The sequence below is a fragment of the Oculina patagonica genome, chromosome 2 (genome assembly GCF_052425735.1).
Source record: "Oculina patagonica isolate OP01 chromosome 2, crgOcupat, whole genome shotgun sequence".
Classification (NCBI taxonomy): Eukaryota; Metazoa; Cnidaria; class Anthozoa; order Scleractinia; family Oculinidae; genus Oculina; species Oculina patagonica.
The window spans coordinates 5833941-5856698 of record NC_135759.1 but is presented as its reverse complement, the minus strand read 5'-3'; the positions used below and the strand labels follow the sequence as shown (position 1 = coordinate 5856698).

General features: G+C 36.4%; 3 protein-coding genes across 5 annotated transcripts in view; 1 reads left to right on the top strand and 2 right to left on the bottom strand.

The window, feature by feature from the left end:
• Positions 1-6255, top strand: part of LOC144642768 (prominin-2-like) — a 28384-nt gene extending 22129 nt beyond the window's left edge. The window contains exons 18-25 of one of the 2 annotated variants that reach the window (XM_078501832.1): positions 472-564; positions 660-713; positions 1079-1159; positions 1830-1898; positions 2046-2135; positions 2733-2929; positions 4096-4158; positions 4611-4736. In XM_078501832.1, coding sequence (XP_078357958.1) covers positions 472-564; positions 660-713; positions 1079-1159; positions 1830-1898; positions 2046-2135; positions 2733-2929; positions 4096-4156 — 645 coding nt within the window. In that variant the 3' untranslated portion in view covers positions 4157-4158; positions 4611-4736. Of the gene's footprint in view, positions 1-471; positions 565-659; positions 714-1078; positions 1160-1829; positions 1899-2045; positions 2136-2732; positions 2930-4095; positions 4159-4610 lie in introns of both variants that reach the window. The other variant, XM_078501831.1, reaches the window with a different exon arrangement.
• A 122-nt stretch (positions 6256-6377) lies between these two features.
• LOC144641741 (potassium channel subfamily K member 15-like) lies at positions 6378-8217 on the bottom strand. 2 transcript variants are annotated; one of them, XM_078500772.1, is made up of 3 exons: positions 8180-8217; positions 7714-8103; positions 6378-7103 (listed from the first exon to the last, which is right to left on the bottom strand). In XM_078500772.1, exons 2-3 carry the CDS (start codon positions 8063-8065, stop codon positions 6577-6579), a joined length of 879 nt encoding a protein of 292 aa, XP_078356898.1. In that variant the 5' UTR covers positions 8066-8103; positions 8180-8217; the 3' UTR covers positions 6378-6576. The 2 variants fall into 2 exon arrangements, with proteins under 2 accessions (XP_078356898.1, XP_078356897.1); XM_078500771.1 differs by having other exon boundaries at positions 7714-8211.
• Positions 8218-8400: 183 nt separating this feature from the next.
• LOC144642121 (uncharacterized) lies at positions 8401-21479 on the bottom strand. The gene is made up of 4 exons (XM_078501112.1): positions 21185-21479; positions 18306-18875; positions 13365-13709; positions 8401-10039 (listed from the first exon to the last, which is right to left on the bottom strand). Exons 1-4 carry the CDS (start codon positions 21477-21479, stop codon positions 9513-9515), a joined length of 1737 nt encoding a protein of 578 aa, XP_078357238.1. The 3' UTR covers positions 8401-9512.
• Positions 21480-22758: the final 1279 nt, after the last annotated feature.

Genomic DNA, 22758 nt, shown 5'->3' with positions numbered 1-22758 from the left:
TGTTTTAACATATTGAAAATGACTTTTGAGACAAGCAGTACAACATGTTCCAGTTTTTGATGGTTTAAATGTTCAGTAACCATGCTATTCTTTTCAAGAAATAAATCGAATTTTAAATAAACGCCACCCTTGTATAAACGCCGCCCTCGAATTAATCCGCTGGAACGTGAAAATTTAAAAAACGCCGCGTCGTTTAATAAAAAAAAAAAGTAATCGTGTAAAAAAAAAAGGGACAGAAAGGAAATCATAAGAGAGAAAAAATTCAAACAAGTTAAAACTAAGCACTGGACTAAATGCCAACTATTTAGGGTTTTTATGGTATTCCACTTCGCACGTGTATTACTAAATAGACGCTACACAAATTAACGAAATATTTCCTCCACAACAACCTTTAATGTAGCCTTATATTAGTTATCTTTACGAAATTAAAATAGCTTTCAAAGAATACAAGTAATTTTTTGTCTCTTCCAGGTGTCTACAGCAATTGCAGGAAAATTGCGTTCGACGAAAGACGCCTTGAATAACTTGAACGATGATACAATTTTAATATCACAGCCACTGGTGGTAAGAAAACAATTCAATTCAATGCTTCGTAAAACGTTGTCTGACCATCTGTTAAATATTATTTTATCATTTGTTGTTTATTTTATTTCCTTTAGGGTGAGCTGACCGAGAAAACGCAGCTCTTGATGTCGAAAAACATGAATGTTTTGGTAGGCAAAATCATTTCTTTACTTGGTTCTTCGTAACTTGTAATTGGAGAATATTTAAAGTTACTTCACTAAAGGCCTGGCTTTACTAAGAAACATTGCTGCGAAACATTGTTCCTTGTCGTGTTTCCTGGGTGGCTAAATAAGCGGAAAGCAAGGAAAATGTGGCTAATCGAGGAAACACTGTTTCATAAAGGTTAGACGACTTCTGAGACTTCCTATTTTAGGATGTTTCAAAAGTGGTTTTACGCTTATGTATTCAATGTTTATAAAATTGTGCTTGGAGATATAACGTACAACGCCGACGTAATGTTATTTTTGATCGCTCCTGGTAATTCTTCTCGTGTTTTCGTTTTTACTTCTTCAAGAACGAAGCCAACAAGATTGATCTTCTACGCGAAAGACTTAGACTTATCCTAGAAAGCGATGGTTTAGTTCTGGCTAATGAGGTTTGTAATTTAGAAGCACTAATTTTCTTGTCTCATTATCTGTTCAAGTTTCAAGTGATACTTAGTATTTTGGAAATAATTGTCCGTTAGCGTTAGGCGTGCTGTGGTGAAGATACTGTTTATTATCTTTGGGATATTTTGGTTTAGGTTGATGGTGATCACAACACCTAGAAATTGGTGTCTGTTGCTGTTTTCTTCCTAACAAATACTGAAAGCGCTACTTTTGACATTTTCCATATCTATTTACTAATTTAATTTAATAATAAAATCTCATTCATGCTTAAAAGGACCGTTTAATCAAAGTGATTATTTCAAATATTATAGTACCTTCCACAAAATGACTGGATTATGATTGGACGAGTGCAGTACAATTAATCCCAAATTGTACTCCGTAGAAGTGCATATAACTCTTCTTTTGAAAGTTTAAACGAAATTTTCCGTAGTTGACTTGAAGTCTTTCAAAGACTTCCGAAGTATTAGATTGCTAATGTTCAGTTTAGTGAACATTAATTGTGAAACTTGTTTGGCCTCAATTGTCTAAAAATAGCCAGATCAGAGTACTAGCCACAAAGAACTAATCAGACGATCTTTTGACGACCAAGAATAATTATTTGCTGCATGAATGAAGCGTTAAGGCTAAAATAAAGCAATCCTTTTTATTTCATAACAGGCGGGAAAAAAGTCTTTGGGTCGTACACTCGGTTGGATGGATCAATATTTGGAAGACACTATTGATAAGGTAATGACGTAACAATAAGGTACATACATCAGCATATGATGTGCTAAAGTATATTTTAACTTTTAGTCGGGAAATTGAAATATCCGGGATAAAACTTTCTCGTTCTTTAACCTAACGCCATTTTGTATTTTGTGACGTTCTCTCTAGCTTCGAAATGAAGTGGGAGATTGTCATCCAATCAGGAATGTCTATGACGTATTAATATCTGACGTGTGTGATAACGCTGTGAGCCTAGTGGTGAGTATAACGTCTTCTAAATTTGCATTTTCGTCCCATGAACCGCTTGTCCCTCTTAGCCGGCGAGGCCTGTCAACGAGAAACAAGTGGCTCTGAGGACAATAAATTGATTGGCTGGATTTAAACAAAAGAAACAGCCAATCAAGTGAACGGTTTTAAAATCCCTTTGTTATACGAGAGTTTGAAACGGTTGATTTGATTGGCTAGATTAAAATCCGGACAATCAAAAATAAAAAATAATCCAATTTATCACAGACGCAAGTGTTTTACTGGAAAATTGACCACTGATAAAATTCATACAAAATTACATCCAGGACCGTAGTGGCGTATTTTCCATGTCCTCACTAGCAAGGATATCGATGACGTCATTTTACGCCAAAATAAAAAAAAATAAAAAAATACAAACATGAAGAAGGAAACTTCACATGACTTAAAACAATTCAAGGAGTTTCTTGCAAAGTAGACCAAAGGAGAGTTATTTAAGAAATTCCAGCCGCCGAAGTGAAAGATATGAAATTCATATCTTCTCGCCACCGTATAATATCCTCTATGTACTGGTAGTAGGTTTATTAAGTCTAATTTGCTTTTTCTTTCCAGAATGCCTTGTGGCTATGCCTTGGTGTCATAGCAATGTTCTCCGTCATCACCATCATCCTTTGCGTGCGTCTGGCTAAACATTTGCGGCGAGCAAAGACTGGAGAAGATTTTTACTCTGAGGAAAGTACATCAAACTACGGGGTCCCCCTAAGGCTGTTTGACAAGTTTCCAAAGTTGAACAAGAAAAAGTTTTCATGGTAGGTATTGAGAAAAGAAATTCAATCAGAACAACATCTACCTTTTCCAGATAGTCGGAATATCATGATTGAGAATTTACTCGACGGGAGCTGGTACTATAGTATGATTGAACGATAATAATCCGAAAAATTCTGAAAGGGGTTCCCAGGAAAAGTTATTTGTTGTGACAGAGGCTTGCGCTTTAAAAACTCTTTTCTGTTTAGAGAAATGTTCAAAAAGAGGGATTGGTAAATTCCGAGAAATAGCAGCGCGTAAAAACCTTTTTCCTTTTTCGAAACGTTTACTTGATCGTGTGGCCGACAAATATAGCAATCCGTTACGTCACAATAGCGGTTTTTATGACGTCAGATGTTTAGCGCGAGAGGAGTACAAGCGATAAAGCATTGTTTGTGAAGAACTGGAGGAAACTTAGGTCACTGTTCAGGGTCAAATGATTGTCACTTGTTCTTAACAAAACAAACTACCATTTCCCACAAAAACTAAAGTTACTTGGTTGGTTTCTCTTTGTGTATGAGCTTGAGCAAACAGAAACTACAGCAAATATACAATAACTTTAGCTTCTATTTCTGAATACCATGTTCGTGTTGAGCCCAGGGTTAACCAAATCAGTGTTCCGATCCTTTGCATGCATTTTTCCTTCAACAAGTAAACATTAAAAAAATAAAGGAACAATTAGTAAGTTTGTTTAAAAAAGTGTAACATTAAAGCAAACAGTTAAATAAGAAAGCTAATAAACTTGAAAAACGAGTAAATAAACAAGTGATTAAATAGAAAAGCCAAGCACATCATGGATTCAAACACGCAAAATCTAAGTTTTTTAAACTACTTTCTAAGTTATGATGGAGCAGAAAAACTCAAAAAACTACATTTAATTTTTTCTGCCTTTTATACAATATTGTAACGTAACAACCATTTTAAAAGCAATCGAAATCTCATTGATCTTTAAAACAATCAATTTACAAACGTACAATGACAAGAATGAAATCATTGTACCACTTAAAACTCACTCAATTCTCAGACAAATAGACCACTCAAAAGAATGCAAAGCTTCAAGCTTTAAAAAACATGCATAAATAAAATAGCTTTTCTTGTACCTTTAAAGATAGTTAAGGCAGTAAACCAATAAAATATAAACATTTTCTTATAAATTTTCTAAAATAAACAGGAAAAAACCTTCATCGTCTCCAGATTCTCCCCCAGAATCAACGAGCTGGACTAATTATTAACGGTAAGTTTGAAGGGCACTTTCCCTTTGCAAAATCTTTCAAATATAAACAACTACAACTTAAACTAAACTTTTGTCATTTTTTTTGTTCTTCTGCTTTAGGGAGCTATAAATTTGAGGTATCGAGTTCAATTAAAAGGCAATTTTGTGCATAAAAAGTGCACCTTTAATATTTGATGAGACACAATAAAGTGATAAATAAAAACAAAGTACTTGTATTTCCCGCATACCGTACTCCCAGAACTATAATAAATGTTTCCTGTCCTTTTAAAAAACTGTCTTGACTTCCTTGCTTTTTAAATCAGTTCAAGTTTAATCTTATCATGTTATCTTATAACATAAACTAGTATACTGCTAGAAGATCCTATGCTAACTTTTACATATGAGCATGCCAAGAATTACACGTAATTTGCCAGATACTGTAATTTTCGTGGATATTCTTCTTAAAATTCCAGGTCTGATGAATTCGAGATGGAGGAACCAGTATTTTACCAAATACCACAAGTCATCCATCGAGTACCTTTAGCCGTGACAAGAAATGTTGTGGTTCCAATAATCACCGATATTTAACGGTCACCCAATCGTGAACAAGGGAAGGCGGAATTCAAAAATACCCCATCGGTCTCCCTCCCCTCAGTGTTACGGGGGGCGGCGTGTCACAAAAAGAAATCGATCTTTGTCCATGTTACTAGCGCTACCTTTTCTTAATTTTAATCTTATATTATTTTTCCTTATAAAAGTAACCCAATATTGGACTAAAACCACTTGTTTTCACATATATAGGAATAACATTTCCAAACGATGTCTGTTTCAAATTTCGTAACACGCCGTCTATTGGAAATTTCTGATCCTACAAAGATATATATTTCTTATAAAAGTTTTATTAGACCATAGTATTGTAGTTAGGGTATTCATAGCTGATACACAGCAAGGAACATTAGTAGAATACCTATTTTAGAGACTTTAAAAGTTGCAACGTAATATGCAGATTATTTATGTGCACGTAGGCGAGTTGCACATAATTTTTCTTGATCATAATGACTACGAGTAATTAAGAATATAGAACTTTCACTCAGTAGTCTATGATGTTTTATTTATTTCTTGAGCAAACGTTTACTGCTTTAATTCATAGGAGGTTTTATAGGGGTACATAATAGATTATGTATAGTTCAACTTTTTTTTGGATGTATTTTATAATAGTTAGCTAGCGCAAATAACACCAGACAGAAAACTCATCCATTTCAATTCATTCACCCAAATAGTTAATAACATGCCTTAGACTTCTCACCAGAATATTGGGAATTTTTGTGTTTTCAACGTTAAAGATAAAAATCTAGCGGTAAAACGTTAGGGGAGGGAGGGGATTGTGCTGAAAAGCGTTATTCAGTGAAAAATACTAATGGAATTTCTTGACTTTTGTTTGGTAAAAACTTTACCTTAATATAAATTTTATCCTAAAGAAATGAAAGATATCCAGAATGGATCCAGTTCAAAACAGATCCGTATCTTTTGTATCAAAAACGTATTAAAATGTTATATTTAATATATTAAATTCGTTTATATGTTAATAAAAACTGAACAGCAAACCAAGTGACTTCCTGTGTATACAAACGAGTTGACAACAAAACTTTTAGCTGTCTAATGCCAGGGACTCCCTCATAGCTGAATTTTAATTGCACAAAAAAAGGAGTGCATTTTAGTAGTGTAAAATGTAAACGTGTGAAAAGGAAATAACAGTGATACCTCGTTTGATGTAATCAGTTTTTGGTCAGATGAGTCATATTCAGAGGAGCTTGCCAGGGTTCATAGAGCTGAACACTGATATTGGAGTTAAAAATAAACGCAGATACTAAGGGACCCGGATTTCCAGAGACTCAATATATCTTTCCAGTTCTGCATCCAAAAGGCTTGGAAATGAAACGGCGTTTGCTGAAAGCATGACTAATACAAGGATATGTCGACGGCTATGTCGATATGTATCGACCGATCTATGAGGGTCTCATGCGGGTTAACCGTTAGCCGTAAAACGGCCAATAATTTAGCCGTTAGTCGTTAAAATTGGAAATTTTTAACCGTTAGCCGTAAAATATGTTAACCGTGAAAAATTACGCGTAAATGGAAATGAATTGGAAAATTGCGCTAAGTTGGAGCATCTTTGAAAGTTATAGCTTTAAAACAAAGCTCTCTTTTATCGTCGATTTAGTAACGACAGATACAAATGAGTAAGATACAATATTACGGTGTGAATAACTGCTGATACGTTTTATTGTCAGTTGAAGCGATTGACAGTTTATGGTTGTTTTATTACTGAGAAGCTGTACAGATCTTAACAGGCAACACTTCTCAGAGTTCGAAACTTCCTACTGGCATCCAGGAGTCCTGGTGGTACCTCGTCCATGTTCTGACGATAGAGACTGGCCCTTACTCATCTCCAGTGTCCTTGAGCACTTGGAATCCTGCCAACAACCTCTCTTCCATGGCGTTTCTGATTGACATCAAGACACTAGAAACGATGGCCAATCCGACAGTGAAGTACAGAATACTCATGATGGTAAACATAATCACGTGCCACGTGTATCCATCAGCATCTCGATTAGGTGACGGGTGCAGCGGGACAAAATCACCAAAACCAATCGTCGTGAGCGTTATAAACCCGAAATAAACCCCGTCTAGATATCGCCAGCCCTCCAGGTAGCAGCCGAATAAGGCAATGATTAAAACCATCAACACACTCAGCGCTAGTGTAATGGCTGCGGACTTGATCCCGATTCCCGCGGGTTTTTGATGAAGAACCCGTTCGTAGAAGCATCTGAGCGCTCGGCCGATCCAAACATTAATGTGCTGTGCCAGAGTTGATAACAGGATCCAAGTCAGCGGTATTCCAAACAAGGCGTACACGACGCAGAATATGCGGCCTCCATCTGTACAAGGGGCCACGTGACCAAAGCCTTAGGTTAAAGAATAAACCTTTAATGAAAAGGTAAAAAGAAAAAAGTCCATCTCCACTGAAAAGGGTTTATTTTTAAAAGCAGTGGAGAGTGAAAATTTAAAATATAAACCAAAACATGATAATGTCACCAAGATCTTCTCAAATTCAAGATGACGGACCCTTGGATCCGACTGGTTGCCATCTTGGATTTGAGTACTAAAGCCCCGGCTAAATGATTAAACATTTTCGCCCAACATCATGTTGGAAAGGCAAGTTTGTCCGTTTAGCCGCGTCTCTCAACACTGCATTTAAATGTTTTCCCATGTTTGATCTGGATCAAACATTTTCCCCAATACTTTGCTTCACGAGCAAATGTTTGCTTGTTTAGCCACCCCATGTTGTGTGCGACGAACACGATGTTGGACAAAAATGTTTGATCGTTAAGCCGGGGCTTACGAATCAACCTCGTCGCCAGAGCCTGTAGCTTTTTATAGCCGCTTCCCGACATCTTCGATAATGAAAAATTCACTGTTTTTAATCGACCTTGTACTTGTTTTAGTTCTATTAGCGACACGTGACTTCTTTAGAAAATGTACAAAGATGTCCTGCTAAAATTACAATTTACTTACCTATGGTGGTAACAACGGTTCCCGCAAAAAAGAATGATCCAAGAATTGTCCATCTTTTCACCCAATGTTGACTGAAACCGTGGTCAACAATTTCTTCGATTTTGTTGATGAAAACTTTCAGGTCATCTTGCGAAATGTTGTATTTTTTCTGGAAGTGGTTTCGCGCCGATAGCATCGCTTCTCTTTCTTCTTCTTCGTTGCGTGACTCTAACGCTTGAAAAACGACAGCTCCCAATAACATGTAAACCAAAAATATTGCTATTTGGATTACCAGTTGTCGCGAGGCTATTGCGATCCACATATTTTTCCTCCACGACTGATTATAGCTTGTTTTGGTTGCTAAACTAGACATATCATTAGCTGTGTGGTTAACTGTTCGTAGAAATGTCTCTGATGAAAAGAATCAATGACATATATTAAATTGCTGGCGAAGAAAAAGATAAATAAACACGCGGAATGGACGCACTTTATATATAACCGTTTTCCTTTTCTCAAAATGAACCTAAAAATTGATTGTGATGATTAATAAATATGGCAATTAGTGTCGTCACAATGACGCGTTTTATGACGTCAGAGTTTATTGTGCGCGACGAGTAATAAAACATATGAAGTTTGTTAAGAACTAAAGGCAAGTTGGCATCACGCCACAGTAGCAGGCACGAGAAAGGTAACAAAAAGTAAGTAACTTAATTGGTATCCATTGTGCATGAATGTGAACAAATGGAAACTGCAGGAAACATGTAATAATTTTAGGGAATGAAACGACAGAACTGACAATAGATTTTCGCTCAAACTTTGCCTTTTGGTTGTTCCTTCGACGCTTTCACTTTTGTTTTTCTTAGGAATACCGAGAGAGTTTCAAGGTAAACGTTGGAATGATAATTGTAAAAAAAAAAAATAGTCAGTTTTAGCTACGCCAAGAAATGGCTTGTGTGCGAAACGCCGCCAGCCTTGAATGAAATCTTTCAACTTGATACGTCTCACACGTGAAAAAACATGATACGCGGCTTCTGATTGGACGTATCATTTTCCTAACACGTGAAAAAAGCGATACGCGCCATTTGATTAGTTTACATCGGTTTGCGAACGAAAATTTACTTAGCGGCTTTTCAGTGAGTAAATCTCAGTATGTATATAATAAAAAAGGAAGTCAGGAAGTTTTTTGACCAATGTATTCTCGAGAGACGGTAAACTCCTCCCGGGAAAACTCCTCCCGGGAGTACTGCTAGGAACGTTTGACAGGAGTGTACCGACCAGTACTAAAACCCTAACCCTTTTACAGATCGGTAGTATGTCCATAGCACCTCTAGCTTTAAAATCACAAACTGGTAAAAAAAATTGAACTGGCCTAGCGTAGTGTTTAAGGAACCTAGTGCACTATTGATCGATGTATATCGCTCAATTAAAGAGTCAAACAAACGCCCGACTTCAGATAAACGTCGGGAGCGTATATTTTTTAATTCTTAAAGTTTCTCATAACCTGGCGTTTATGTGAGAAATGTTTCCAAAGTTTGAGCTCCCTTGAAAGCTATGGCTCTTTGACGATGCTTTCTTTTGTCATCGAATTAGTTAAACAACATGTACAGTTACAAATGAGTAAGATACAACATAACGTGTGAAGACAAAACAGTTGGTAACGTTTTAATGACAGTAGGAGAGTTTGACAGTTAATGGTTGTTTTATTACTAAGAAGATATACAGATCTTAACAGGCAGCATTTCTCAGAGTTCGAAACTTCATGCTGGCTTCCCAGGAGTCCCGGGGTGCCTTGACCCTGTTCTGACGATGGAGACTGGGTCTTACTCGTCTCCAGTGTCTTTGAGCATTTGGAATCCTGCCAACGACCTCTCTTCCATGGCGTTTCTGATTGACATCAAGACACTAGAAACGATGGCCAATCCGACAGTAAAGTACAGAATACTCATGATGGTAAACATAATCACGTGCCACGTGTAACCATCAGCATCTCGATTAGGGGACGGGTGCAGCGGAACAAAATCCCCAAAACCAATCGTCGTGAGCGTTATAAACCCGAAATAAACCCCGTCTAGATATCGCCAGCCCTCCAGGTAGCACCCGAATAAAGCAATGATTAAAACCATCAACGCGCTCAGCGCTAGTGTAATGGCTGCGGACTTGATCCCGATTCCCGCGGGTTTTTGATGAAGGACCCGTTCGTAGCAGCATCTGAGCGCTCGGCCGATCCAATCGTTAATTTGCTGCGCCAGCGTTGATAACAGGAGCCAGGTCAGCGGTATTCCAACCAAGGCGTAAAAGACGCAGAATATGCGACCTCCATCTGTACAAGGGGTCACGTGACCATAGCCTAGGGATAAAGGAATAAACAGTTACAATAATATTGAAAAGATAAAGTTACCTACAATTGTGAACATTTTCACCCTCCAAGAAAACAGCTTCCAAAATCTCAAACGTAAACATCTTGTCAAAATACACCCTCCCGAATATAAGACAATGGACTTATATTTAGTTATAGCTCTTAAAGAAAAACCTCATTTGCAGTTTTGAAAGATGATCAAATTTCAGTTTTGAAACTGCAAATTTCGAAAATAATTCCACGTATAAGCCCTTCCTGAAAATAAGCCCAGTTGAAAATAATGACGGTAAGTTTAAAAAGCACATTTCCTTTACAGAAGCCATCTCTACTGTAAAGGATTTTATTTTTTAATGAGGGAAAATGAAATTTAAAAAAGGTAAACTTAAACGCGAGGACCAGTTTCGTCACCAGGATCCTCTCAAATTCAAGATGGCGCCACTTCGGATTCGACTGGTTGCCATCTTTTATTTGAATACCTAAGCAATTTCGTCTCCAGGGCTTCCTGCTTTCTCTAACTGTTGTCTGATTTGTTTGATTTGTTGGATCTGTAGGCCTATAATAAAAAAACTGGGGCCGCTTTCAGCACAATCGCTCAAGTGAAGTAGAAACAGAGTTCAAACATTCTCCTTTAAACCAAGAATATTCTGGCCAATGTCAAAGGTTGGATTTTGTGGCTACTTCAACTATAGTAAAAATTGTAACATTAAACTGTTGGAAAAGCTAAGCTTTTCCCACCAAAGAAATGTTTCCGCAAATGAGAGCAATGTAGTATTTTTTGCGCTGTTTTGATTTATGGTGACTACTTAGTTTGCTACATTGAAATATTGATTGTGTTTGCGAATTGCCGCGCTTTTGTTACTCTGGGTTTCAAAACTATATAATGTCTTGTTCGATGCGAACAAACTCCAGCAAAGAAAGAATTACATATATATTTGCTCTTTACTGAAGAAAGTATCTTAATATTCAATTCGTTTACCTTAAGTAACGAACAAGCCTTACGCGCCCGCATGAAGGAAACAGCGGTGGTCATCATTCAATTGAGTTTTTTTTTATTCATTCAGAACACAAGACATAAACTTGGACTACAAAATGAGAAAACTTTGATGCATATTTTACCATTTTCATGTTTGCTTTGACATTTAGATCCCACGCAAAAGTGGCGTTTTTATAGCCATGAAAAATGATCTTGGCGGGGTTCAACTTTGCCGAAAAACACCTGGAGTATTTTAAACACAACAAACGGGGTAAATCACAGATGCTTTTGTTTTTTTTTAAAGGAAATATGCCTTTATATAGGCTCAATCGTGGAAATAGTACAATTTTCCACCTTTGTCTTATTCTTTGTTTGATTATTGAACAAAAACCGAAGGCAATTTCTTCGAATGTTTGTTGGCCTTTGTTTTCAAGTTTTTCTTTTTTCGTATATTCAATATATGGAAATGATCAAATCGGCCTCAAGCCGATTAAGAAAATTTCGAATTAACTCGAACCGACGACTAAACAAAGCTCTCGTCAAACGTTGTTGTTGATGATATATTTGCTTTAATTGCAAAATGACAGGGTGATTGTATTTTAAATCAAAGTTAAAATGTTTGTTACATGTTTCATGTTGCTCGATATCGCTGCATTTAAAGTGAGAAATCAAAATGACCAAAAAAGGAAAGGCACAGTGTTTTGGTAGAAAATCTACTTACCGAAAATCCAAATACCATTTAAGTCAATTAAAATGTAAAATTCTTTTTAAAATCTTTCCTCGAATGTCAAACGAATTTAATTGCTTTTAGTGAAATAAACAAAAAATACATTAATATGTATATGCACCGAAATACACACGCTAGTGTTTGTACTTTGGGCAAATCGAAGTGTCTGAGTGAAATTAACTGAAAATTGCCAAATGACCAGAACATCGTATTCTGAAAAATGTCCCAAATTCGACGTGAAAGTTGAGAGCCACGCAGTTAAGACCGGATGAAATTACAAGTGATCGGAGGCGAAATAATTCTCCTTTTTTCGTTGAAGAATATAAGCAGGCTCTGGGCAAAACTATCCCGTTTCGGGCAATGAGACCACTTCTAGATTCAACGCAAAATGTTTTCAATTGAATCTAGAAATTGCTGCTAGGAGAAAATACTTGACTTTAGCGAGATCCTCGTTAAGACTGGAAATCTAATATAAATTTGTTCTTATATCTAAATATACTAAACATCGAATTCGTATATATAAATCAGTCGATTCTCGGGGTAAACGCATTGGCAAGATTTTTCTGTCAAAATCATTGACAGATCTTTGTGCAGTAGTAAATCTATAGGGGGAAACTGAATTATTAGCTTCGACTGAATAAAATTTATGACATTTATAGGAAAAATCTTCAATTTTGTCACAATATGGTGGATGCAAGATTGATTTCATTATTTTAATTCATCACCACATAAATTTATGGAAATAGAAGAGTTTGCGAACGTTTGAGTCATCAAGATTTTTATGTTTTTTCACAAACATCATCAAGGATTTTTTTGTGATAGTAAATAAAAAACATTTATAGTACTTTTAGAATGGGGACCAAAGTTGAAAATTTAGAAATATAAACATTTCCACGTGTCCTTTTTCAAATTCTAAAATGCTTTTAGTAAACACCGTTCAATTTAATTGAAAGTTTTCCTTTAGTATTCCTAGATAAATAATTTTCCAGACTGGAATATGAGCTTATTTGATGATATGTTTCCCTAAGTAATTAAAAAAAAATGAAATATCTCGTCTGAACTGATCAACTTTGGAACTGTTGTTGCATATATTATATAACATGCCTCCTATAAACGAACTAGTTTTGGTAGTTTGCAATTTAATATCTCCTGTCTCTTTGTTCCTGCGGAGATCTAAAAAAAACTACCTCTGTGTTTGACATCTACAAAATGAACAACCGACTTAACGATGAATATTTCTTTTTAAATTCATCATAATACAAATGGAACCCCACTTAGAATATGCCAACAAGTCACTAAAATAGGTTTTCATCTCTGTTAGAAACCCATTACAAGGGGAGTCTTATGAATAAATAGCTGTAGACATAGGTCAATGGAAAGTAAATGAATTTTCAAGGAGCAGAAAGAAGCGTAATTTTCGCAATTTAAAGGTGTAACGTTGATGCCAAATGAGAATAATCTTTAAATTTAGTGGTATTATAAAAGTGTACGTTTTTAAAAATGACAATTTCATTAGTTTTAATCGAACTTGTACTTGCTCGAGTTCTAGAGTGAAATATTTGATGAATTAAAAACTTCTCCAGGAAAAAAAAAATTTACAATAATAATAGACTTACCTATCGTAGTAACAACGGTTCCCGCGAAAAACAACGACCCAAGAATTGTCCATCTTTTCACCCAGTGTTGACTGAAACCGTGGTCAACAATCTCTTCGATTTTGTTGATGAAAATTTTCAGATCATCTTGCGAAATGTTGTACTTTTTCTGGAATTGGTCTCGCGCCGTGAGCATCGCTTCTCGTTCTTCTTCTTCGTTGTGTGACTCCAACGCTTGAAAAACGACGGCTCCCAAAAATATGTAAACCAAAAATATTGATAGTTGGATGACCAGATTTCGCGAGCCTTCCGCGATCCACATATTTTCCCGCCACGACTGATTAAAGCTCGCTTCGGTTGCTAATACTACGTTTTATCATACTTTGAGTAGATTGTACACCGGTTCGATCTGGCGTTGTATTATATTCGAGTTTTAGGCGTCTTGTAGGTCGTAAATCTTTCTAAACATCTGCCTTTTTTGTAACTAATTTCCTGACGTTTCCTTAGTTTTGCAAGGCCATTCTTTCATACGTGTTTTGAGGTAATTAAGCTACCTATGGGGTCGTCAAGGCCCTTGTATTCGATTGCTCGCAGGAAATTTTCATATACAATGAACCAAACTTATGCCGTTATATGACTTTGCGTAGGAGCACCAAATTACCGGTTATCGGAACTGGAGGACTTCATCCATTACGCATGCGCTTGCTACCCACTCAAATCTCACAACAACTTTTCAATTTTCCCAGCGCAGATATTGACCATTCATTCGTGTTTTCTTACAATAAAAAAAGCGCAATTCAGGTCATAATAAGTATGTTATTTTCCGTTCAAGCTTAAAACAGGAACAGCCTGTGAAAGGCAGAATGGAGAGTTTAAGGGTTTTCCGCTGCGGCTCTGGGAAATCAGTGGGAAAGCACAGTTGTTAAAGACAAAGCGTTGTTTATGACGCTCTAAAGCCATAAAACGCCATTTTCAACCCATTGCAAAAGTAAATTTTATACAATGTCCTTAGGGTTTTCCTAAATTGATATGTTACATGTGGTTTTTGTTCGGGTTAGCCCCAACACATTAAAAGTTGCGTTGAAAGTCATATATTCCTGTCTAATGAAGAATTCAGCGAGTTTAAAAGTTGTTTTGCGGAATCGTTTACATTGTTACTCAATTCAGAATAAGAATCACAATTTTGGTATCATTTGGGCCAGCTTCGGTCGATCTGTCACTCAGAGATAACTATCTGATACCACAATTTATCGCGGCTTTATCGTGATTTATGTGGTTTTAGATTTTAAAAGCCATTTTAAAGACCCTTTCGTCATTCGATGAATGTTTCCATTTTCTTCGCTGAATGACTTGGAAAATCACCAAAAACAGGAAACAGTTCTCAGGTAGAATCCAAGCCATTCAGCAATTTGCCAAGCAATTAACACGACAATTGTAAGATCTTTCTACTTTTAATCTTTAGAAAATTTTGTCGACAAAATCAATCTGATCGACATCTCGTCTTTCCGGGTTTTTGAGCTTTTACATAAAAATCAACCATGTTTTCCTTGTTTTCTAAATTATTATTTTTGCTTTAATTTTATCAAATCGGATAACACATAAACGAATTTAGATCATAGATTGAAGGGAAAAGGAAAGTCGAAAGCTGTAATTGAATTTATTTTTGCTGCCCACGAAGAACCGATAATTAGGAGTTTCGTTTTGTTCGCATTAATTAATGGCATAAATTAATCTTTGAAATAAAAAAAGTTCATTAGGTGAAAGGCTAACACCCACCCAGGTTATTCTATTTACTTTCATACACGCAGTATATTTATGAACTGACGCAAATACAGTTTATTTTTGAACAGATTACACAATCAGTTTATTTATCACACATTTATACATTTATTTGTTATTTTTTCAATACCATTTATAACTGACACCCACCCAACTTATATATGATTGGGTAACACAACAATACTTTTGAAACTTCCTCAAAGGAACTTTGTCAAGGCCGAGTTTAGTCTATTTTAGTACGTTTTGCCAAATACTCGCTATGAAATTTAATGATCGCGAAGAAATAACTTCTATGGATCTCAATGGAGGCAGGGTGACCTAGTGGTTACTTAGGGCGCTGGACTTGCAATCTGGAGGTCCCAGGTTCAAATCCTACACTCTGCCACTAGATGAATTTGTCTTCTCGTAGTCCCGAATTCAACTCCTTCACGCTTTGTATATAGCCAACTGGCCAGCCTCCTGGCAGTTGGGATTTTTAATAATAAGTTTCTGTTCGATTTATAATAGTTGTTTCACTATTTACAGTGTCCTCAATTAGCACAGCAGTGCTAAATACATTGAAAAGTGATTTGTTTATTTATTTTTTATGACAAAACTTAAGCTTTTTAATTTGGAAAGAATGTTTACCCCAACTGCTTTTTCAGTAGTTAGTGCTTTTGAGCCCAGGCCTAGCGTTGTGTTATGTTCTTGGTCAACAGATTTTACTCCCTTAGTGCCCCTCTCCTCACAGGTTCATGCATGGGTGCCAGTTTATTTAAACTGAAAAATACTGAAGGAGGAGGGTGAGAGGGGAGGGGGTGGGGTGGGTTGGTAATAGCTGTGGCGGACTAGCATTATTTCTGCTAAGGCTTCCGGCGTAAAAAGTAAACTTTCTGATGCCCCAAAAGGGTTTTACGTTATATGTACACACCAATTTTTTACGACCTACGACCTGACAGCTACTTATCATATATGATTGGGTAACACAACAATACACAACAATACTGAAAAGCATCCAGTGTATTTATAAAATAGCACACACAGGTTTTTGTTAAACAACACTCCTCGTTTATCAAGGAGGTAACATACAGCTTCTAATGGTACTGAAAAATTATGCAAAATTGGCTTGACGTCAACAACATTTGAGGGCGGTCACATTTGTTTTGATTAACGCAAATATCACTTTACCATCGAGAAGTTTCAGTGTTCTTTGAACACACCTGTTTGTAGTAAAAATAAATTATTAAATGTACACTACATTACTTTGATAAGTGTATTTAAAGTGCTTCAAAAAGCGTTTTGAGAGTAACATTTTGTTGATCAAGTAAACATGAAAAGAACAGCGGTTTTCATGCATACCTAAAATATTTGTCCACTGTCTCGTAAACTCAGAAATAGTGGCCTGTAAACCAAGAAGATTTATAATGATTTCTAGAAAAATATTGAAGGCATTGTTGTTCTTAAATTATTTTCCCATGGTACTATATAAATACTGAAGGAAAAATATCTTTCCTAAATCAAAAGACAGGAAGGCAAATATCTCGTTAGACATTCTGGCGCATAAAATGCCAAAATAAAACAAAAACTTTAAATACATGATAACATTTTCAGCATTGGACAAGATAGCCAGTGGAAACTAAAACACGTATTTTGTTCAAATTTTTTTGGTTTATTTCACACGAAAATTTACTTGGAAAGATTTATCTAGAAAGGAACTCCAACAAAGTACAAGGAAGCTATAAACTTTTTCACAGACAAAGATGTATTGACATCAAACTTATTTTAAAAATAATTATTTATCATTACAGAGAGACCATTAACTGATCGCCAAGGGGGACTTTTAATTTCATTTTACTGATATGCTAAAATCGACCTTAGCCTATATAACCAAGGTTAGCTGTCAAAAACAAATCGTATATTAAATGTAAGTTGATATGAGGCTCCAGACACTTCTAAAAGCTTCAGCGGCAACAAGCCAAAATCATGCAGAAGTGTTTTTTTAAGTCACAAACATTACAACAATAACCCTGTTAGAGCGGTAGATCACCGACTCAGCGGTCTGGGTCGAGACCAACCTCGTTCCCAGATTCCTTTCAATCGTCAAAGTACTTCTCATTCTCGTCCCCATAGCCCTTTCGTTTCTCTTAGCCGGCTTGGCACGAGAAAACGAAGGGCTCTGGGGACATAGGATTTTTGAATTAATTCGAATTTTTTTGATTGGCTGTTTGGAACAGATATTTCCTAAACGGAAGTCGAAAACGTAACGACTCTCTCATACATTCTTTTGAAACGTCATGACTGCATACATAAAGACCGGAAGTCCTGGAATCTATGACTGAAAATTCTGTGTCCCTAGAGCCCCTCGTTTGCGCGTGCCAAGGCCCAGCCGGCTAAGAGAAACGAAAGGGCTATGGGGACGAGAATGGTCCCCAGAGCCACGTCCCTCTTAGCCAGCTGAGCCTGAGGCACCACGAACAATTGGCTCTGGGAACACATTATTTGATTGGCTTGATTTTTAACAAAGAGAATTTAAATCTAGCAATCAAATCAACCGTAGTAAAAGCCCTTAAAGGGAATTTTAAACGGTTGATTTTATCTGCCAAATTTACATTTTCGTTGTGGAACATCCAGATTAAGTAACTTATTCCTCGTGCCCCAGGCTCAGCCGGCTAAGAGGGACAAGCGGCTCTGCGGACGAGAATGTTCTAGGTAGCGCATTCACGAAATTATCAAAGAAAGAACATTGGCTTTGTTATATTAAACCAACTTACATGAAATGTTGTATGTTTGGCAGAAATGTGACAAAGGTATGTATTTAGCTATTTTTATTCAATCCTACATAGCTTTTCGTTTCACATATTCCAGCCATTAAAAACATTAAACTCCATGAAAATTTTCGTATTGATAGAGTGCTTCGTTTTGGCATTTTGAAATTTGTAATGTGCTGGATGAACCTATTTCTTAACTGTCGCAAAATGGGCACTGAAAGCACTTAGTTATGATCTCCCATTTGTGCTCTCATGGTATTTCTCTTTTTGATAGCTTTTTCTTGTTATACTCTGTTTAAATTCTGCTCCTGGTATACTATGTGCTCTCTAGGATTTCTTCTCCTGATCAAACTTTCTCTGGTAATCTTCTTTTGCTCTGACTCTCTCCGTCAGCTCCGTCTTTGCCGAACATTATTTTCTTCAGATCGTCAATATCATTCACTTGTTTCTCTGGTAACCTCTTCTTCAATGTCTTCTTCCTCATCACTAGTACTCTCGCTATTATATAACGATTGAAAACCAAAGATCGTTTTATCCTCCATTATTTTCCGTATTGATAGCAACACGCTGGTGTTCACAGCAAGTCCAAACGAAAACAACAAAAAGCAAAATAACACAAACAGAGATATTGAGAAAGAGGAGCGTTCAACATCCTCAGGATCAAAGTTCGGATGCATTGGGACATAGTCCCCAAATCCTATTGTAGTTAAACTTATGAAAGCAAAATATATTCCCTCGAAGAATGTCCAGTTTTCGGCGAACATTCCTACCAATGCAATAACCATCATTACGAAAAATGCCAACAGTGTGGCAACAAGCAGGCATAACAGGTTGTACAACTTGTTTTCCGGTTTGCATTCCCTATTTTGTAACGACATCCCGATGTGCTCCACGATTTTTCTACCCAGTGACGTCAGCATTAGCCACGTGATAGGTATACCAAATAAGGCGTAAACCATACAAAAGAGGCGACCAGGCAAGGTTCTGGGGGCAAAGTGTCCGTAACCTGTTTGAGAGTGGAGAAAATGCAGTAAATTAATGCAAAAATACGATTTATAGTGAAAAGAGAATGGAAATAAGACCACTATTTTTTTCTAGGTAAGTCAAAAAGGTAACGTCTGCGTTCGACCCTTATGGCCCATCAGGCCGGAGCTTATTCCGCCTTCAGTAGCATGAAGCGACACTAGGAGTATTTCTACTCCCCCTGGATGGGATGGTAGTCCCGTTGTCAGTGTTACATCCCAGCATTAAATTCGCCGGTACCCATTTGTACAACTGGGTGGAGAAAAGCACCGTGATAGTGAAGTGTCCTGCCCAAGAACAAAATACCATGACGCTAAGTCATGTGCTCGAACCCGGATCGCTCAATCCGGAGTCCAGTCCAGTGCATCTAAACCATTAGGCCACCGCGCCTCCCACTTTTTTCCAGGGTTATTGTTACGGTTGGGGGTGTCGAAATTATCAAAGATTAGGCTCGTTGGCAAAGGGTAAAGAGGAGCGGAGATGGTCCAGCCCGTGTTCGATTCCCGGACTCCACATAATAAGGGGGGGGGGGGAAGGTGGTGTTGAGTGAGGCGGGGGGGGGGGTGAGTTTGCTGCTGGTTCTCATCCTTGCTTTGAGCGTTTTTCTCCGGGTTCTCTCGTTGTCCTCCTTCCATAAAAAAGTCAAAACTTCCAAATTCCAATTCGATCAGGAATAAACTGTCCCACAAACTTCTAGCTTTAAACAGTACCGTGTCTAAATAAAGATAACTTTTTTATTTATTTATTTATTTATTTATATTCCGTGCGATTTGAACGAAAATTGTTAAGCCGGCCTTAAACGATTGAACAGTTACGGATTCGTATTGGACCTTGGGCTAGTATAGTGCCAGGCTAGCTTCGTAACTGCTAAGCCAACTCTACAAGTGTGTCTAACTCAATGCTAGAACAGCTGTTTTATTGCCTTTTTCTTTTATTAAAAGAACATGTAATTGTTCACTCACTGGTGATTACGCAGCCAATTAGAGAGCGCGTTGACGTTAAAATATGATAATTATGCTTTTAACATGTGTGAATATCGTTATGTCTTGCGTCTGAATCTGCCTTAACTGTTTAAATTTTATTTCAGTTAATCAACGTGCGTTAAATTTACAGCAAATAATCGCTCTTGGATTCTTAAAATTGTAACTGGCTGAAAATGAAACCGAAAGAAATGTTATTTGCCTTTTTGTATTGTTTTATTGATATAAATGCGATATATTTTAACCTGTCAAAATCTTTCCCTATTGAGGGTTCATGTCTTACAATTTTGAAGATGCAGAATGTTAATTAAAAATCATGTGTATATGATTAAAACCGGTCATAAAAATTAACATCGACGAAGAAAACGTTAAGAATAACAAAATTCTTAACAGAGTCACTGACGAATTTTTTTAAAAAATCTTCAGAAGGGAGCCAGTTTATGAAGAAAATGTAGATCAAAGGATAGTCACATTTTAAAGAGGAAACTTAAAATAATTAATGCTCAATGTTTTAAACTCAATTGATATTTAAACAATACACCTGCTGTTTTGCACGCAATATTTTGTCGCTATTACGACGCTAATTTATGCTTTTTGTTGTTTTTATTGACATTTCGTTGGCCGTCGCCGTTTACTACAAGAAAGTGCCACGTGCGCGATTTAATCTTGACTGAATTTCCCTCACCAACAAACGCAACAGAAAATTTTCTTCAACTAACTTCTTAAACACTTGGTAAATAATTTCAAATCGAGTTTCACAGTGCTTTTTGTGGCGCTACTATACTCCCAAAATTAATAATCGGTTTACGATGCTCAAAAGATTTTATTCATACGTGAAGGAAATGTTTATTCAAATATCCACAAAACTTAATCACCATTTGACAAAAGGCGTACCATTTACAAGCTAAATCCTTCGTTTCTTCGATAATTAAGCAAGTAGCTGAACATATTGGCTTTCCGTGAAGCGTCATATTAACGATTATTTTATTCCCTCAGGAAAAAAAATGAGCAAGTAATTTAGGCGTTGTTTTACCGGCGTTTAGAGTTTTAGTAAATGAAGCGCCCGGCTACATTGTGGTGGGCGTCTTATCAAAACTGAATAAAAATTTAGTCGAAAATTGCTCAATTTATTATATTGCGACAACATCAATATATTTTCTGGCTTGATACCGTAAAATACGAAAGAATTTTATTAATTTTATGTTCTAGATCTTGTTATAATTTTGTTTGTAATCATTATGTGAAATTCGCGAAAAATGACAAAATCAAAACAAAACCAAAAAAATTCACCCCAGCGTGAAGAACGACTTACCAATAGTTGTAATTACAGTTCCAGAAAAAAATAACGATCCAGTGAAACTCCATTTTTCCAGCCATCCACTCGTATATCCCCAACTCTCCGCCTCGGTGATTATAGCAACGAATTCTTTCATCTCATCGTGGCTTATGTTGTACTTTATCAGCATGTGATCAACGGCTTGCTTCGCTTTTAGCATACCGGCTTGTTCATTGTGTGATTCGAGCTGTCTAAAAACCACCATTCCCATGACTAAATATAGCAGGAAAAATGTTCCACGGACTAGCAAGCGTTTTGTCTCCTTTTTCATAATCAATTTTTAAGTTTTAAAGGGCGTCCAGAGCGAAAGAATCGATAGTTTTGAACCGGCCAGAGACGTCGGCCGTTTGAATGGCGCGCAAATCTTTTGTTGCGACTTCACACCATTTATATCCAATAGTAAAAGGTTTCCAACCTCTCAAAATCATATTTGCTCGATGAATATTTATTAAGCACATTTGTAATTAATACTTTCAAAGCTTCCATTCGTTACTTAACATTTTTAAAAGCTTTGTAACTCAAAAATCTTTCGCCGGCGCCATGATTTAGTTCCAAATTTAACTTCAACTTCAAGAAACGTGGCAATGTTTCAAAGATTTATTGAATGTTAAATCTTTTTTCATTGTTTTAATTTGCTTTCCGTTTGTTTATATCTTCATAATAAAAATTCTTGTTTTCTTTTCACCAAAACTTAAGACAAAAGGTTGCCAAGTTAATTATGCAGCTCACCGAATATTTTTTCTACGACCCATTAAAAAAGCACTTCATTACTTCAAAAATACACCAATCATACATTTGTTTCCCTTAAAATAACAAGCATTTTTTTCAAAAAACTGAAAATGATATTTGTTACTTAAAAAAAGCTTTTTCAAATCGGAAATATCTAGTTACAATGCACTGTGATATTTTCTAACAATTCAAAATTCACATTAATTTTTGAGCGCTATAAATGATATCAAGAAAAAACGTTTTTATAAGAAGTAAAACTCCAGAAATATTGAAATCAGTATTTTAAAGACAGAAAAAAATCTTTAACCATTAAATAATATCACAAACCAAATGTTGTATTGTGATGATTTTTAGTTTTTGTTGTTGTTTTCTTTAATGAAAATATTATCATTAGTGTTCGTTGGACAACGTGGTACCACCGGTTGTTTTAAAACTACGCATCTCGTGGAAATAAAGTGTTTGCAAAAAAAAAACAGCCTTACTCCTTATTGCACTTGGTGTGGGCAGTTTAATTCTGTTGGCGTGGCTTCAAGTTGTGTTAAGAAATCGTCTCTTGTAACACGCAGTTGCTGCAACAATGCTGTACTAAAAGTTGTTTCGCGTGGGTAACAATGGGAGTCGCTGCCCACGTTTTTACCTTTAAAAAAAGGCCAACTGTGCCCTTGTTTAGCCAGTTCAGGGCACGAACACGTTAGCTGAGTTGTAAACATAGATTTCCTTTTAAATCTTTGAAAGAGGTTATTGTTATTTTTACATCGTATAGAAAATTCGCTGAAAAAAAGCAATGGCCACGATTTTGTGCATCACCCACGATTAACGAC

Bases quoted from the DNA above. Each gene is read 5' to 3' on its own strand.
- LOC144641741 (XM_078500772.1), bottom strand. From the start codon at position 8,065: ATGTCTAGTTTAGCAACCAAAACAAGCTATAATCAGTCGTGGAGGAAA. The intron at 7,104-7,713 runs GTAAGTAAATTG...CTTTAACCTAAG, and splicing joins AACCGTTGTTACCACCATAG to GCTTTGGTCACGTGGCCCCT.
- LOC144642121 (XM_078501112.1), bottom strand. From the start codon at position 21,479: ATGAAAAAGGAGACAAAACGCTTGCTAGTCCGTGGAACATTTTTCCTG. The intron at 18,876-21,184 runs GTAAGTCGTTCT...ACTCTCAAACAG, and splicing joins AACTGTAATTACAACTATTG to GTTACGGACACTTTGCCCCC. The intron at 10,040-13,364 runs GTAAGTCTATTA...CTTTATCCCTAG, and splicing joins AACCGTTGTTACTACGATAG to GCTATGGTCACGTGACCCCT.